Genomic DNA, 18055 nt, shown 5'->3' with positions numbered 1-18055 from the left:
TACAACAGCTGAGGGGAGTAGGATTCGATGCTTTATTGATGATTCGGATGCTTGTTTTGAGCTTGTTTTCTATTAAAACGCATGCTATTCTGTGCGTTGTATGAATGATCTCAATAAACGTTTGCACTGTTCGCTTCACATTAATGAACGCTTCTATGTGTTATTTGACACTTTATTGTGCATTATTTGTACGAGCAGCTGAGCCTCGAGGGTATACGTTGTCATACATCTAATAGTATTGACATTGTTCATAGCCGCTCAATTCACGTTGCAAAAGTCGTACTATCTTCGGAAGCATATACGTGTAGACATCTAGGGCGCAACGGGCACGCTCGTCGGAGAGAGTGATGATGAGAGCAGAAATGTCAGCAGATTAGGCCGTTTCGTCTTCAATATTACGGCGCAGACAACAGGGCGATCTGTTCTCCACCTCGCAATGTCCTGTTGTCTGTGCTGCTTGTATACAATATTTACTGGCGTGGGCGCGCATACGTTACACGTGGCTGTAGGCTAAATGTACGGAAGGCAAACTTCCCTCACTGATCCCATGAACAGCACTGCTTCTGGAGCCCTGCTGAGAACCACAAACATGAACGGGTGGTCCACGGTGAACGTCAGGCGAGCCTGCGGGTCGTCCCACGGGCCGACCTTGTGGCCCTTCTCCTTGGTTTGCACGGAGGCGCAGTGGACCGCGAGAGACAGGTGACGCCTCACGCTGGCGCGCCCCGAGGATCCGGCGTCACCCACTGCTAAGCCCGGCAGGTCGGCGAGCCCCGGCACGAGCAAGTCCACGACGCCCAACCTGGGTAGTACGTTGTTGAGGTCGAAGGCCTGCTTGACGGCGAACTTGGGCAGCCTGACGTCGACGCTGCCTCGGTCTTGGAGCCGGTCCAGGCAGCTCTGCAGCCTGGGTCCCGTCAGCGCCGTCTCCAGGGCGGTCAGTCCGTCCCGCTTCCGTGGCAAAATGAGCACCATGGACTTCTTGTAGCGCCGGTAGCGGAGCTCCAGGGCGGCGGCGTCCAGTTCCTCGTCGCAGTCGGCCGTCGGAAAGTGACCCCGTTGACGCATCATGGTCACTGTATTAATGGCGAGAGAGAGAGAGAGAGAGAGAGAGAGAGAGAGATGAACGATATAGTACGTTAAGTTTTTATTGGCTGAGATAATATGGACGGTGTTCATGGCAAAAAAAAAAAAGAAAACAATTGCTGTACAGAGACAATCGATAATGGTTGTCAAAATCCACTCGAATTCTGCTGACCGGTATGGATACCGGGTGTCCCAATTATCATGCACCAAGATTTAAAAATATAAAAATGCCAGATAATGCCAGAGATACTCAGATAGTTATTTGCATTCCGCCAGTAATTAGATAATTAGTCTTAAATAATTATTTAACTTCTCGAATATTATAATTAGATGAAAAGTGCCAATGACATAATTGCAGAGCAACATGAAAAACTCCCGACACAGCTTTCTGTTGCTCGATACGTGCTACATAAAAGTGTTTTTCCAAGTGTGAAAGAAGCTCGCGAATACACGCAAAGTGCGTCGAGCGGCCAGTCGCGCGGCCGGTCTGTGACAAAGGAGGTTAAAAAATTTTTTTTAAACCTCCTTGTCTGTGACCGCATGGAAAGTGGTGGGCGCGCACCTGCTCTTGGTCGAATACTATGTGGGACGCGATGTGTGCGCCAATCGTCTCAAAGAGCTCGTTGCCGTTGGTACAACAGAAGCATATGCTTGCGATTGTCACCTGAGCATGGGGCTGTAGTGCGCGGTGGCCGAGGTTTGATCCCACCGTCGGACACTTGATTATTTTTATTGATAAGGCCCGAAACAGGAACATAGCTGTACCTACGGCAAAGTTCCTGACATAAGCCAAAGAAAGTTTTGCATTAAAAAGCGCAGTGACGAACCTCTCTTCGCGGCTCCGGACGACTCGTAGAAGAGGGCCGACGTGGTGTCCTTGAGACGGAACTTCCACTTCCAGTCGGCCGCCCGCAGTGACGTCACACTGGCCACCAGGAACGACGTGGTGCCGTTCACAGCGCCCTGAGGTATGGCGTGCTCGCACTCGAACGCCGACATCACGTGTAGCCACTCGTTGACGCGCTCACGAACGCCCTCGCCATCTGCGATGTCGACAGTGTCCTCAAAAAACGTTCACGAAAGTCAGCGCAAGTTGGCGCTTCAAAATCCAACGGTGTGTCTCGAACGCGAGTGCTATTCAATACGTAAGAATTCAGTTCGCTCGATTCGATTGCGTTATTATATAAGGTGTTTTTTTTAGCTGCACCAAATTTTTAGAAATTGCCTGTGGCATACAGTAGAATTATAATCCTTGATTTGAAGTACTCGATGAGGCGGCGCGCTGGAACTCCGAGATCCTCGCTGTTCCAGCACGTTGTTTGCCCGCTGCTGGGCGACGTAAGCAGAACGTCGCCTCGAGGGGGCGCTGCTTTACGCTCGCTGCTAGGGCGCCTCGAGGCACCCTACTGGCTGCTAGGGAACCTACATTGAAGCGCTGTTTAAAACGTCGTTTGCATGCAGGCTCCCTAGTCGTTGCAGTTGGACAAAGTTTGACAGCCTCTTTTCGTAGAAATGCATTCAGAAACAACAACAATTCAGAACAATTACAAGAGCTTGGTGGCGCAACCGACCGCCCCGTTCCAAAGGGGACGCTCATATACCATCCATCCATAAGTCCGTACGTACGTCCGTCCGTCCATCCATCCATCCATGCAACGTCTCCCTTCTTAAGGATTAGTATAATGTTGGCGTTCTTCCAGCTCTCTGGTAAATTTGAAGTCGTGAGACATTGCGTATAAAGGGCCGCAAGCTTTTCAAGCATGATATCTCCTCCATCTTTGATTAAATCTACTGTTAGAATTCCCTCTTCTCCAGCAGCTGTTCCCCTGGTCATGTCTTTCAACGTCCTTCTAACGTCATCGCTAGTTATAGAAGGATCCTCTGTATCCGGTTCTTCACTATTTCGAATGAAAGTAGCTTGGCTGTTTTGGGCACTTACAGGTCAGTATAGAATTCTTCCGCTGCTTTTACTATGTCATCGAAATTGCTGATGATATTACCATGCTTATCTTTCAGTGCATACATCTTGCTTTGTTCTATGCCAAGCTTTCTTTTTATAGATTTAATGCTGCGTCCATATTTTACGGCTTCCTCAATCTTTCCCGCGTTATAATTTCGAATATCCCTTACTTTCTTCTTGTTGATCAGTTTTGACAGTTCAGCGAATTCTATCTAATCTTTCGAGTTTGCCACTTTTATGTTTTGCCGTCTTTTTTATTAGGCCCTTTGTTACTCGGAGAGCTTCCCTACTGGTTGCCTTGGTGCCTTACCTCCCACTTAAATTGCTGCTTCTGAGATCAGCCTAGTCACGGTTTCATTAATTACCTGTATGTTGTCTTTATCTTCCTGTTCTAAAGCTGCATATTTGTTTGAGAGCACCAGCCCTAACTGGTCTGCTTTTACCCTTACTGCGTCTAGGTTGGCCTGTTTGTCCTTGACTAATTTCACTCTTCAAATTGAGAGAAATCCTAGACCTCACTAACCTATCTTCAGTGCAGTTTACCCTACCTAACATTTCTACATCCTGCACAATGCTGCGATCGGCAGAGAGTATGAAATCTATTTCATTCCTTGTTTCTCCATTAGGGCTTTTCCAGGTCCACTTCCTGTTGCTGCGTTCCCTGAAGGAGGTATTCATTGTTCGAGGAGAAATTATGCGGCGGTGAAAGGGGCTTCTTGCAAACCTCCCCATGTTATGTGGCCGACCAAATAAGCAAGTACAGTCGAACCCGACCCGGATATATCCAATCTGAAGGGGATTACAAAAAAAAAAACTTCGATTTAACGGTATTTTGGTCTATAAAATAAAAATTTTATAAAAATTTTAAGGGGACTTTACTGCCGTTCATTTACGCAATAATTCGTTACATGTGGATTCGATATGTCCGGGTTCCACTGTAGTGGAAACGCAGACGCTTTTATACGACGTGATGACTGCACTACGTTTACCTAATGCGAAATCGGCGTGCTGGTGCTCCACGAGCAAGGAGTCAATGACCGCGCGTAGAGGACTGCCGGCTGAGGCGTCACGGTCCAAGTCAGTGCCCGTGATTAGCTGGGTCTTGTTGTTGAAGCAAAAGTAGTTGAGTCCTCCCGCCAGACCGGTGAGCTTGTATGCGCGACGCCGCATGTACAGCTGCACATGAATATAGAAGCAATGTGCGAAGAGAGAGAGAGAGAAAACCTAACCGCTGTTTTATGAAAACTGTCAGAGACCCACAGCTCCATGAACTCGCTTGCTGCGTTCGCCAGTGCCTATTCGATGAACGCTGCGAGGAATCATTAGTTTTGTGTCTCGGCCGCCTCGAGTCAGTCACTCGGCGTCGCGTGGGTGCCGGGGAAAGTCGAATTTCTTTCAGGAGAAGGTGGTGCAGTGGGGTATAGCCGTGCTTGAGTATGGCCGCAGTGTTTAGATCCGGCAGTGTGATACGAACATGGCGAAAACAGGAAAGAGACGCCGACCAAGGTGAAATTTTTTTTCTTCCTAACTGACGTTTCGGCCCCCATACGGCAGCCTTGTTCACGATTACTCGCATTGTCAGTTAGGAATAAAAAAATCGCCTTGGTCGGCTTGTGGTTCCTGTTTTCGCCATGATTCTTCCCGACCAAACGACTTTTCGTCAGACCCTCGACTTCGTCAGTGTGATACACGTGCAGACAAAAGTACATTTTCCTATAGAATGCCGGAACGGCACGTCATAGAAGAATGTCTGCGCTGTCTGCCTCGCGTCTACCTTGCATTTTGTTTACGAAAGGTACAATACACAGGAATATTAATTGTGGTAGATAAAAAATGCTTCTGAATTAGCAAAACAGTCACTCTTACCGCGAGAGGACGCTTGGGTAGCGAGAAAAGGACGTCAAAACGCAAGACCGTATGGTGACGACGTTTTCTTGAAATGTCGGCAGGCATGTACTGGCCGGGAGGTCACGTACGGAATTTGAAAGCGGGTACTTATATAGTTCATGAGTAAAAAAAGGAGGTCATTGTTTTCGTCACCAAACACTCAAACCAAACAATCAAACTAGAAACAAACACTCAAACACTCATACTGGAAATTTTGGAAACACGGCCTGCTTGAAAAGGGCCCAAATACGAGACAATACTTCACAATCTACGTAGTCACACTGATGTACTAGCGCTAAGACTTCCGCGCAGAATTCAAAAACATTGAGTTTGGACTTAGTTTTCTTGCAGCAGTTAACTTTTTTTTCCTGCCGAATAAACGAAAATGGCGTTTGAAGAAACGCTTGAGCAGCCTAAACTGATTTAGTGTTCTGCTAACGGGCCTTCAAATGATACTGTGGGTACATACACCAGACTATTATAAATCCACCTCAGCAACTATGTACAGTGCACTGAAAGCTATGGGTCACGTGAGCAAACCAGAGAAATTAACCAGAATAAAGGCTCCTTCACCGTCCGCCTCTGATCGCCTATGCGCAACGTCGGTTGAATGGAAACTTCACGAAACGAGTAGTAAGTAGCCCACTATGGGCGAACCCTGTTATCTTATCTGAAAGCCGCAGCCGGCTCTAGTTACGGACTTGCTGATACGAGCCCTCCGCTGAATTGCACCTCAACGCGTGCAGGGCGAATGTCTGGATAGATGGATGGGTGCTATGAGTGACCCTCTGAAAGGGGGTGGTGGGTTGCGCCACCAAGCACTTATTATTTTCCCTAATGTTCTACGTATATTTTTCGAGAAAACACACAAGTACAACAAATTCCCGGCATCAAAGTTTTTTAAACCATGACTGGGAACTGTGTTTTTGTATGTCTCCGTTGTTTGTGGTCTGCCTAATTTTCTCCCACCAAACCTCTGATTGCCTCTTACTAATCTCTATCGCGGACGTGTTTACTGAAATGGTTTCCAGCGCTCTCTTGGGAAGCGGCGGTCGTTATTTGGGCGCCTTGGTCTGATTGGTTAGTGAGGCTAATCGCGGGAGCAAGATGCTATATTTTTTTAATGATAATCATGCGAAGCGAACGTGCAATAAACGCAAAGGTAAGCCTGAGGGTAATGAACTGTTTTAAAGACGAATTGTAAAAATAATAATGAATGAGGGCTCAACTTAATTGCGCTAGGCCATCATATTCTCAATAATGGAAAATAACAAGGGAAAACAACAACTTTGGCCGCCAGTATATGTATAATAGGATCCGAGCTCACTGAACGACACAGGGTATGACGAGTCTTTTCACATATAAGAGGATCCTAGAGTGAAGAATAATTTTAGCTGCATTAACAAATTAACCCTCTAGAACACCAAAGAGTAGAAAAAGAAACATAAACAATGCCACTCTTACTGTGACAGGAGGCACGGTAAATAGAAAACGCGCAAACACCAAAAACCAATAACGACGCTACCTCGAAGTTCTCGCACGAGCTCGCCGTGACGTCATATATTTCTACAGCGTCTGCTCGTGCCCACTGAACTTTTTATAGGTCAAGATGGACCGCAAGGCATTACGAAGGAGCCAAGGCCTGAACTTAGTCAGTTTCGAAAACATTTATTGAGCCACGACGGCCCCAAATGCTAGAAAATATCTCGAAATGTGTGGCGTCACACTGGGCGCACCGGTGCTGAAAAGCGAAAAAAAAAAAAAAAAAAAAAAAAAAAACCCAAGAAAACCTTGGTTGTAATTTTTGATTGCGGTAATCTAAATATTACAGCGAAACTAACGAAAACGAAATTCTGAAAGAATACTTAATCAGTCTAAACTGATTTAGTGTTTCTTTGAAGTCTCCTTTTAGGAAATTGAAGCTTATCCGGAATTTAACTCAATCGGAAAACAGCTGCTTTTCCTTATGCTTTCCTCGGCTCTACTGCTGGTGCTGTAAATTGGCTTTTACAGCTCTCTTTTACCATCGAATCCGCCCTGGTGGAGGAAATTTAGAAAGAGGTGTGGATAAATTTACTTCATAATATTCGCTACGCGGTGACGTGTTCAGTGCAGTGACCTTGAAGTCGTCGTAGGGGCAGCCGTGCAGGTGGAGTGCTTGAGCTAGTTGGGCGGCAGTGCGTCCCTCGGCGAGGGCCAGCATCAGGGCCATAACGGTCTGCACGGCCAGAGGAGAGAACAGCACGTTGGAAGAAGCTGCGCTGGTGCCGCCTCTCAGCTGCAAGTACACATCGACCGCGAACTGGAGCATGGCGTCGTTGAGGACGTTTTCGTTCGGCAGCGGCCTGCATGGGAGTAAAAAAAAAAGTGCCGCATAACCGTGATCATGTTTAAAACTTGGAAGCAGGCATGGAGGAATCGCAGGCATGGAGGTTGGCATCGGCAAGCTTGCGACCTCTCTCCGGGACCTATCTGCGCGTTGACTGGTGTGTCATAGTCACTCCACAGTTGCCGGATCTTTCAAGACATTGTTTTGTTGGCTATTACGCTTGGTGCTCTTAGTGACGATCTCTTGAGGATCGGTCCTATAGTTGCCCCCCCCCCCCCCCCCCCCCCTTACTGCTCTACTTTAGCTCGCCGCGCGCTCGGCTGTTAGAAATTACCGTTTGCGTATCACGTGATGAGGGCCTATTCGCACGAGCCTTTCCTTTATACTCTTCGTGAATAGGCTTCGAGTGTGTCCCGTGAAGCTCCTTCCTAGTCATTTTTTCTTGTTTCTTTCTCCGTGTTTGCAGCTGACGCTGCGGAAGCAGCACACGTAATTCGGTACTATAAGCGCACTTTGGAGAGCGATTGCCTTGGGTTCTGAAACGCTTTCTACAGAATAACTACTTCGCATACTGCGACTACGGCTCACGGACGTCAGTTTACGTTGACTCACGCATTATTCGTGCACCTTTGTGCTTGTATGTAGAATGCGACGTGCATATTTGTTTCGATAGCGAGCGCAAGTGGGGCGCTTTGGCCGCCGGTCGCAATAATGTGTCACTCCGCTCACTCGACGGCACATAGGCTCACATCTGCGACGCCATTTCTATAAGAATGATATCGTATTTCGCGGCATAAAAGTTGTAATTTTCTTTCAGATGGGACGCACTATTTTTTTTTGCTGCGCAGAGAACTCTCTCTGTTGCCTTCGGAACGTTGCGTACCGCGTGCAAAAGTGAGGGAAATTACACTAAACGATGCTTTAACACGTGCCGTGTCAGCGGTGAGCCACGTGATCCAAAGAAACGTCATGCCTCGGGACCTTGCAGTCCTCCACTTTTCCGACCGAGAGAGAGACAGAAAGTAAGTGGGTGTGTTTTTTTTTTCTCGGGCGTTAAAAATGCGGGACACCTATTTAATGTTTTGAAGTAAAAGAAACGCGTACGATGCCTCATGCTTATATGCGTATAAGTTGTCACGTTACGTTGCCGCAAAAATAATTTACAAAATTATCCGCCTTTGTGACTGAGGGGGCGCGGAACGCAGCGTTCGTTTCACTTAGAATTAGGCACACGTTAAAAAACCCGAGCTGAGTGAAATGGATCTGGAGACCTCAGCAAGGCGTCCCTCAGTTAAACTCCACGACTTATTCCGCCACAACAGCACATGCTGCCAAATGTTGATAAAGTCGAACGCCTCCGGTCGTAAGCGAACGTTCCTACAACAAAATGACCTATATAACGAAGGACTGATTATTTCCCCGCCAAATTTTGGTATTTCGTATGTATTGTGAAAGGGTCTACAACGAAGACCACTATAACGAATTTGCTTTACAACGAAGGAACTTAGCGTCCCCGACGGCTGATTTGTTGCTTTACAACGAACGGCCACGTAGTGGTGCCTCCACTGCCCTCCGGAGACGCCACTCAGCTGAGCTCTGCACCAGCTCTAGCAGCAGCGCCAGCGCACTTGGCGAGATGAATGATCTCGAGTGTTACAGTCTTACTGTATGGCACCAGGAATTGAGCTCTCAACTCGCACGCTAACGCTATTCGTAACACAGAAGCGGGTGCGATGGCTAACGCCTTAGTTTATCAGAACGGGATGCGTGCAATCCTAAGTGACGATGGACGACGTGTTCAAAGCCATCTGTGGCGGAGAGGACGCCGGTGTCAAGGATGGCAACACTGTTGAACACCCGGTCAACGAAAGAAGAATTTTCACGGCATTTGAGGCAATAGTGCAATTCAGCGACGCGCAGCTGGACCACTGAGTATGCCGTGAACCCCGGTGTGATCAAATTGGCTGCTGTCGCACATTCCATCAGACAAAGTGTGCACAAAAATAATAAAGTTATCGACTTATTTCACTATAAAGCTCTCTTGAATTTAATTTAATAGAGGTTTTTACCTTGTTGAATGTGCTTATCCTGTTTTACAGTACGATGCGTGATCGTTACAACGAAAGCGACCAGTATAACGAAGTATTTAGGAGGCCCCTAGCACTTCGTTATAAAGACTGTGCTCGAGTGACCGATTCGTTAGAAAGAATCCTCGCCGATAGCATACATCCACGCTTCTTTTAAATGAACTTTCGCGTAGTTTCTGGAAGTCCATCCAAGCTTTGACTCCGGTGTGGCTAGCACGCACCTCGCTTTACGATGGCTTGCACCCCGATCTCGAGAAGCTAGCGTCTCTTGTTCCGACGAAGAGGATGGACCGGCGGACTCTTCGACGTCCGGGTTGGCCTTGTCGGTCTTCGAGCCTTCTCCCTCCTTTAGGCGACGGGAGGAGGTCGCTACCAAATGGGTGTCCTTTTTGCTCGACTTCATGATTACGAAGCACGTATGCAGCTTGCAGTATATGTAGATCCTTGCTTGCTTGATTCCTTATACCATGGCGAGTACCCACTACGGGGGATTGGCCAAGAAGCCGGATGTGAAACGGAGGAGGGGATATAACACTTTAAAAAATTAAGAAGGCCGGGCAAAGTGAACATTGCACAAAAGACAATTAAGGATACTAATTTGAGAGATACTTTTATTTTTCTTTCAGAGAAAAAGGAGTTATTTACAAATGTATGGCAAATTTGGAGGTGTAGTATTACTTCAAGATAAAATTCCAATTTTGCGAAGTAACAATTGAGTAATTTAATCATTACTATCCTTGTGTCACGAATGAATTCACAGATTATCATGTGGATACATTTTTACGGCTGAAGCCCAATGAGGATGCCCCGAAGGAGAGAACATATTGAAGATTTGCGGAAATATTTACGTAATTGTTGAAGCGGAATTTGACCACGGCTTCTTTCTTTTTATCTTCCTTCTACTCGACAAACGAGACCGCCACCCGGGATGGTCCTGAAAATACTTCATTTAGTCTTCGCGACCTGATTTCAGTTTTTTTTCCTCAACCGCCGCTTTGAAACAGAACTCAGGTCGTGACGCACGCGTAAGGCAACCAAAAGTTTATTAAAAAAATTCAACATGGTTCCCGTCTCTGCCACGCCCCTTGACCTTTTCAAGTATACAAACGCGCATCCCATTCAATTACTGCGCTTCATTCACAACGGTTCGCCCTCAGCTACACATATTTATTGGTTGTTTCTTCCGCCTTGGAGTACCGTTCAAGTAATGAAGTGTTAGGAGGAATCAAGAACCATGTAAAATAACTTTGTGGCAGATGTCATGAAACAAATAAAAGACCGTAAACTTTGAAATTAATTGCCAGATTCATATACGCATCGCATAACAATAACTAAGTAAATTTCACTGTGAAAAATATTCAGCAAAGTACAAAGGAGGAACTTTAGCATTCGATTCTTCGTGTCTAGTTCAGGTAATCAAAAATTGACATGATTCGTGGCTGATCCCGCAGAGTGGGTCACGCATTTCCATTAGGGAACAAGAACAAGACCAAGACACGACGAACGGGTAAAGCCCGGAGCGGTAGCACCAAACGAACCGACCAGCGTATAAGAGTCAAATTCAAGCTTTCAAAGGAATCCAGCAATAGTCTTCTCCTTCGAACTAAATAAGCGGCGACACACTATAGAAATCCATGGTCAAAAGAGTCACTCTCACTACAGAAACGACATTCTAAAGCTGAGCAGACCGGTGCATATAGGTAACAAACAATAAAACGCGTGCTCTTCGTGTCTCCCGCCTTAACGTGGAGTGGCCGTCGCACAACGCCTGCAGAGAAATGTAATAGAGGTGACGCCAGATACGGCAAGTGTTCTGCATCGTGATCTTGGACAAGATGAACGCAAGACCACTGACCTGTACTATGTAGACCTAATGTAGAGATCAGTGCACAAGACAGGTGCAGCAGCTGCGCGGTCTGAAAAATCTGTTACTCTGCGAGTTAGTCACAGTTAACTTGATAGACTTTAGCGCAATAAGAAGTCTGTTCATGTGAAAGCGAATGGACAGGGTGGACGATCCATTTAGGTTTTGCTGCTTGGAATATGTATTTTTCCTGTGTTTTGAATGGGTCGGCTTGAATTCGGAACCAAAAATTATATGGAAATAAGAGATAAATGAAGAAAACTTGACAAAAGAACGAACAAACGGAGTGACCGGCCGATTGAAGAACCGAACCAATGACGGAAGGAACGGATGGACGAACTAACGGAGCAAGACGAACGTAAAATGAAAGCTGTCGAGAGCTTCAGGCATAGCTGCCAGCGCCTAGACGAGCGGGTTTTACGCAATGTAAAAGTTCATTCTTCGTTAACTTTTGCAGATATACGTGTTCCAAAACCCCTTGCCAGGAGAACAAGATACAACGAAGTTGATGCGCACTTAGCACGTGAGAGCATGGCTGCAAATTAAGAAGGAACTCAAATAAAGTGACCCGGCTAACTTTAGAGAAGCTGTTAAATGAAAAAAAAAAGTTAAAAGAAAACAGTGCAAGATAACATGTTAAGACCGGCGGAGTCCGGTCGTCATATTTCTGCCGACCAAACATATTTGTATCTTGCACCGTGTTTTTCTAGTTTTTTTCGGTGAACAGCTTGCCTGAAGTTAGCCGGGATCCCCTAATGACTGTGTAGCCGCAGCGAAATAAAGGACAACGGTTTCGGAAGCTTGCAGATGCTTCTAAATCTGGAGAAACCCTTTTTATTGTGCTGCTCCGTTATCAAACAAGCGCATACACTTGAGATTAAACACGATGGTTTAATTTGCCATACATCGCATTTGCGATGTCACTGGCAAAACACACAGAAACAATGTTAACGGACGAAAAAAAAAAGAAAAATCCCAGTTTCACTAAAGCGGCTGAACGTGGCGTACGGAGCCGGCGAACAAGATCACTTCTGGGCTGTGGCATCGTATCAGGAAGTAGAAGGGACGGTCGACCCGGAACCGAGACGGGTCCACGAGGTAGCCTCCTTGTGTTTGCGCAACGTCCTTGGGCGCCGTAGTCTCGGTGCCTGCTTCGTTGACGTCGAGGAACACCTTGTGCAGGGCGACCGACAGGGTGATTCCTTTCGCCTGCGCGCTGCCGTCCTTCTTGGAGGCGTCCTCGCTCATTGCGAATCCCGGAAATTCGGCCAGGAGTGGGTCGAACAGGTCTTTGACCCCCATTGCCTGCAGGACCACCGTGAGGTCCGTCGTGTCTTCCACCTGTGCAAGAGGTGAACCGTAAATGGTTACCACGCCTAATCTCATTTCGGCAAGATGAAGAGAGCAGCACGCGTTAGCGCGGCCTCTTAAATATGCAGTGTCCTAGGATTTTAAAGATATTTAGCCCCCCAGAGGTGTTTTGGGCTGCTCCTCATATTCTTCCGTGGCACAGAGCTGGAGACTGAATTGTGAGCCGCAATTGAGTTATAATATTGGAAGTGTAGCTTCCAGCTTATCCGGGGGACAGCGCAAAGGGAACGGTGATTCAGAGAAAAAGGGCGACACAGGACAGCGCTGACATCCGCTTGTCCTGCACCGCCCTTTCTCTTTGTGACGCTGCTCCCTTTGCGCTGGCGTCATAATGAATGACGAGCCGTGTCAGTCAACGTGGGGAGGAAGTTGCGCAGCCTCTTGCACCCCGGTCCAAATTCGTCCTCGCCGTTAACATTTCTTTGTGTTGTCAGTTGTTAATGCCACGGGCTTCTGACCCTATATACCGCACCTGATAAGTGGCGCTCAGGTGGAGCAATTGCCAGCAGATTTTGCAAGGGTTGAGGTCCGCCTGCAGCAAGCAGAGCTCTGCTTCCGGCCACCTCAGTCCACCTACTCCAGCAGGAATTAGCCTTCCCGGATTTCGATACTGCCACTGCACAACTCTGCACAATTACAAGTGCCGCGCAGAGGTACTGTGTTGTGCATGCTTTGATTGATGGTCCTCTCTTTCTTTGTTCTTTTGTATTTTATTTTGCGGTTCCCACGTACATTATCGTGTTATATTGCTCCAAAAGATTACATTGGTAGTAGGGCTTGTTCGTGTTTGTTCCGGCCGTCCCGTCCCTGCCTTCCTTTTGTACTGCACTTCATACCGATTATGGAAAACCGCCTAGATTGCTCCTAAGCGTTGCTCGTTTCAGCCGTTCAATTACTCGTCTCGGCGGCTGAGTGTTGGCTAAGTGACCTCGCCCTCAAGTTTTTCAGTGGATGTGGCACACTGTAGTCATTGTCTGGTTGTGGACGCAGGAGAGCCTCCTCCCACAAATGTGCGTTACGTCTAGTCACCGTTCTTCCGCGTCTTCGAAGAAGAAAGTGTTCCTTTACGGAAAGCACGCGTACAAGCACAAAGTGCTCCACTGGTTCACCAGCAACCGACAACAGTCAAGATCGGTAGTTATACTGGGAATAAATGAAACATAGCTCACAGTGACAACACACACAAGCACGGTAATAATATTGTGATTGTAAACGTGATTAGGAAAGGTATTATCCTAGTGTTCTCTCTGCATAGTGAAATCACAACCCCAAAAACGAGTGTGGGATGTGGTGGGAGGGTAGAGACGAGGTTATAGAGGGTTGATGGGAACGTGAAATAGGAACACTCGCGTTGGTACGAACGTGCTTTTTAATTGGCTCCCGCCAGCTTTTGCTGCCGCTTTGTAGTGCTAGACAGGCGGTCAACAGTGGTACCTTGAAGCGCGGGAGCTCCAGCTGGACGTCATGCTGCGGGTCGAACCCTCGCAGGATGCTGTCCAGGCGCTCGGGTGTCAGGGACTCGACGAGCGGCCCAAGTCCGTCCAGCTGGTCCGGCACCAGCAGGGTCATCGAGAAGCGACCGCTGTCCTCGTAGGCCACGTCGAGGGCGCGTCCCGCCAGGCCGTCGCAGTAGTGGTTGAGCCGCGCGGGCGCATCGCCCGACATCATTCGTGTGCGGACAGCCCGCGTGCGAGACTCGTGGAAGTGGCCCGGCACCGTGCGGCCTGGGTCGAACGGGGTGAACCACCGCCCTGCATGCGGGGTCATGCGTTTCCGTGAATTCGCGAGATCGAATGGAAGTAACAGCGCGGTGAAGACAAAAAAAAAAAAGAAAAGAAAAAAAGGTCGCAGTTTTGCCCGGAAGGTGAAGCAACGATTGCGATAGGAAATTAGTGGAGAGCTATACGAAGTAAGGATAGTAGTTTTATCGGCCGTGTAAACTTGTAAACATAGGGACACTAACGAAATGAACAGGCATGGTGTCACGCGCGCACAAGCAAACCTAAACACATCTCACTCGATGAGTTTTGACCGTTCTCGATGCGAACGGTCAAAACGCTGGAGTGAGCAAGCTTGGAAACGACGGCTCTTACCATACCTTTGAAGTAGAGGGCACTCACAAGCGCCAGCAGGGTGTCGCAGTCGAGGCTGCCTTGCGGAAGTAACTCCTTTACGCGGAAGCACGTGGTCCGTTCGACACATGCGTTGATGCTCGACCGGCAAACTTCCGGGTCGGCGTGGAAACGCTCGGACTCGACGGCGCTCTTGTAGCACCGGTCCAGGGTAGCCTGGTATCCACCCGCAGCCCGAAGCCGATCGTCAGCGTACAGTCGGTTGGCCAGGCTGATAGTGATCTCGCCGCTCAGGCGGCCCAGCTCGTTGAAGACCTGCCTGCGAGCGCCGTTGCACGGGCAGTATACGGTAAAGCTAGAGAAACGATGGAGCATGTTCTGTTAGAATGTGAAGATGATCTGTCCAGAAGTCGATTTAGGGGCCTCTGGCCTCCTTGAAGCCCTTGGTTTTAGCGTGAGCAGGTGGAAAGTAAGCATGTCCACAATAGAGATTAGTAAGAGGCGATTGGAAGATTGGTGGAAGTAGGGAGACCACAAACAACGTACAAAAACGAAGTCCCCAATAGGGGTTGCGAAAGTTTGGTGAGGAAAATTCTTCGTGTTTTATTGTTATTAATATTTTTTGATGACAGGTCGGACATTAGCCAATATGACAACGAGCTTGGTGGCGCAACCTACTGCCCTGTTCCAAAGGGGATGCTCCTAGCATCTATCCATCCATGGTCGCGAATGTCGGCGCACTCAGAACAGTGTTCTGAAAACTTCGGTATTATGAGTGTGCTGACATACACGGACGTGGATCTTGAAACCGTGCCTTGATAGTTGTTTAAGGAACTTAAGTATGAATTTAGAAGGAGAACGGCGCCAACTAACCGGACAAGAGAAGTGGACAACATGGACGCCACTATGAACTGAAGGAAGCACCGAGGCGAAAAAAGAAAGACACAAAACTCATCTGCGCATGCTCTGGAATGGTAGCACCACGTGTCAATCGGGTGCACGTGCCGGTCTACGTGAGAGATAACTGTTAAAGCATTTGATCTCTTCCTTATGTAAGGTAATCGAAGGCTGACTCACGCACGCACTTCCACCATTATTGATATGCCAAGCCCCGACCATTAGAAGCGTATCTTCATTCTTACGCCTGTACAATATCGCGCATTCATCTTACCCGGGCGTGCAGTTACAATCTTGGTAGTCTTGGCAATGTAAGGAAAGCTTGGAAGGCGATCCACCGGTTAAAGACCTTTTATGTTCCATTAGCCTCTGATTGATACATCGCCCTGGGCCGGTATTTTGTAGCGATGCGTTATGCTTTCTTCCACACTAGTCTTATCCACCACTCACGGTCGGCTGATCCCGTTGATAACGTGAGCGGACCGTCACTCTGACCACTGACCAAGCGCGAAAAGCGCGAAAAGGCATTAGCATCGGAAAGGCATCGCTACAAAATACCGGCGCTGTTCTGTTTGCCCTACGTAGAAATGGTCACAGCTAAAGAGGACTTTATATACCACACAAATACTACAGTCAGTAAAATTGTTGTTCTGGATGTGCTTCTCTGGACAAATATCTGTTCATTTTTTGCCTTTCCCTTGTTCCTTTTTTTCTCTGTGAAAGGCAAAAAAACCAACAGATATTTGTCCAGTGAAGCGCATCAAGAACATCAATTTTAGTGACTGTCGTATGGGTATCGTCTGCTGCGACCTCGTGCTTAAGCGGCGCAACATCGTATAGCCGATACGTCATCACGGCGGGTGATAAGAAGGGATAAGGGGACTATACAGACGAGGTGATTCGCTGACACACGCATGCGCGTTCCATTTGAGAGGCACTCTCGGCTACGTTCTTGATCTGTCACTGGTGACTCTGGTTTAGAGCACGCGCAAACCACGTGCTCTAGAGATAAGAGTGGCGCTAAACGTTTAGTACGGAAATCTGTTAGAAAACTGATGTTGTGCGAGTGCACGCGCGGCACACCTGAACTGTTCGTGCACCGCCCTTATGTCGGCGACGTTGAGGGCGGCGGACAGCTGCTTGGCCGTGCGACCGCTGGTTCCTGCGTGCACCATAGACAGCGCCGAGGCCACAGCCAGAGGCGAAAAGGTGATGTTCTCCGGGGGATCGCCGGGTTTACTCGGCGCCTGCAGGCAAGTCACCGATGAAGGTGTCGTTGGTACGTTGTTGCTATTTTTATATTTAGCACGTGGTACTACGTTTCAGACGCCGCTTTAGTGGCCCCACACCAGTGAAATATAACACGTTGTTACTGCCGAGTTCCTTCAAGGTTAAATTTCTTGTTCATGGCCTGGCGATCCATGTTGACACGCGTATTTCTTTATCTATATCAGGCGACCGCGTTTCACCGGCTAACAAGTGTTAAAGGTTATCACAGTAAGCAGAATGCGCGCATTTCTGTATCGGAAGTTTCTGGAATGTTATCGATGGTTCTATCTGTTGTGTACGTTGTCGCCGGGCCTCGTGTAATCAAATTCTGTGCGCGATGCGAATACTGGTGTATGTGAAGCCTTCCGCATTTTGAACTATATGGTCGCACGTCGTCCTGAAAGGAACATCGCATTAGACGACTCTTGCACAGGAGAGTGCTTAGTGCACTTGAGAGTACTTCTGCCGGTCTCGCTGATTATCGCCGCTTAAAGGCGCTAAAATTACGCGTGATGGACGCTCGCGCGATTTAGCTAAAAATGGCGGGGAGGCTGTGCATTCTAGAACTTAGGATAGCGCCAGCGACTATACGCTGGAAAGTTCACTGAGCCGTGTATGAAGAACCGACGTGTCTGTTCCGCAGATCCGGTTTCGACAATCGTCGACTGAGCTCGCCGCTATATCGTTGTGCTTCAAGTGGCACTTGCTTTTGTGGGCACTGGTTCGCCCCCCCCCCCCCAAAAAAAAAAAAAAAGTTGGTTTGGTCCGCTTTAGATTTTTGACAGATGAACTTTACACAGGAGCGATATCTGAATTTTGATGCAGAGTTACGGATTTTGTAAACTTTGCGCCTCTACGTTGTCGAAACGTCCCAATTTAGGCAATTTTTAAACATACTGGAGATCCTAAATTTAAAATTTAATTATTAGTTTGTAATCGTTGTAATTCAGCTTTCTAAAGTGCAACACATTTAATTCAAATTGGCCGAGCGATATGAATGGGGAGCTCACAGTCGGCCCCTGGTATATACTTTCGCTCATTTAGAACGCAGCTCTTAGGCCCCCTTTCCCGCGGCGAGCGTCGGCGTAACCGAGCGAACGACCACAGCGAGGTATGAAAGACGCGAGGAGGAAAGCGGAGAAGTGTGCAGCGGAACCATGAGGCGGGAAGCGGAGGAGGAGAGTATGGCAAAAGGGTGAAAAGAAAAGCGTGGTGCGGCGACGATGGCTACGG

General features: G+C 47.9%; 2 protein-coding genes across 2 annotated transcripts; both read right to left on the bottom strand.

The window, feature by feature from the left end:
* Nucleotides 1–540: 540 nt before the first annotated feature.
* On the bottom strand, nt 541–9752 carry LOC119434634 (leukocyte elastase inhibitor C-like; the record flags this gene model as incomplete). The annotated part of the gene is made up of 5 exons (XM_037701735.1): nt 9571–9752; nt 7053–7278; nt 4036–4222; nt 1914–2129; nt 541–1076 (listed from the first exon to the last, which is right to left on the bottom strand). Coding segments are annotated over exons 1-5 (1347 nt in total), but the record flags the coding sequence as incomplete, so codon positions are not given.
* A 2286-nt stretch (nt 9753–12038) lies between these two features.
* On the bottom strand, nt 12039–16826 carry LOC119434635 (serpin B8-like). The gene is made up of 4 exons (XM_037701736.2): nt 16637–16826; nt 14683–14975; nt 14019–14335; nt 12039–12554 (listed from the first exon to the last, which is right to left on the bottom strand). The coding sequence occupies exons 1-4, from the start codon at nt 16726–16728 to the stop codon at nt 12198–12200; spliced, it is 1059 nt and encodes a 352-aa protein (XP_037557664.2). The 5' UTR covers nt 16729–16826; the 3' UTR covers nt 12039–12197.
* Nucleotides 16827–18055: the final 1229 nt, after the last annotated feature.

Source organism: Dermacentor silvarum, unplaced genomic scaffold, assembly GCF_013339745.2.
Source record: "Dermacentor silvarum isolate Dsil-2018 unplaced genomic scaffold, BIME_Dsil_1.4 Seq14091, whole genome shotgun sequence".
In the NCBI taxonomy this organism is placed as follows: Eukaryota; Metazoa; Arthropoda; class Arachnida; order Ixodida; family Ixodidae; genus Dermacentor; species Dermacentor silvarum.
The sequence above is the reverse complement of the archived record's forward strand: the minus strand, read 5'-3'. Positions and strand labels throughout refer to the sequence as shown.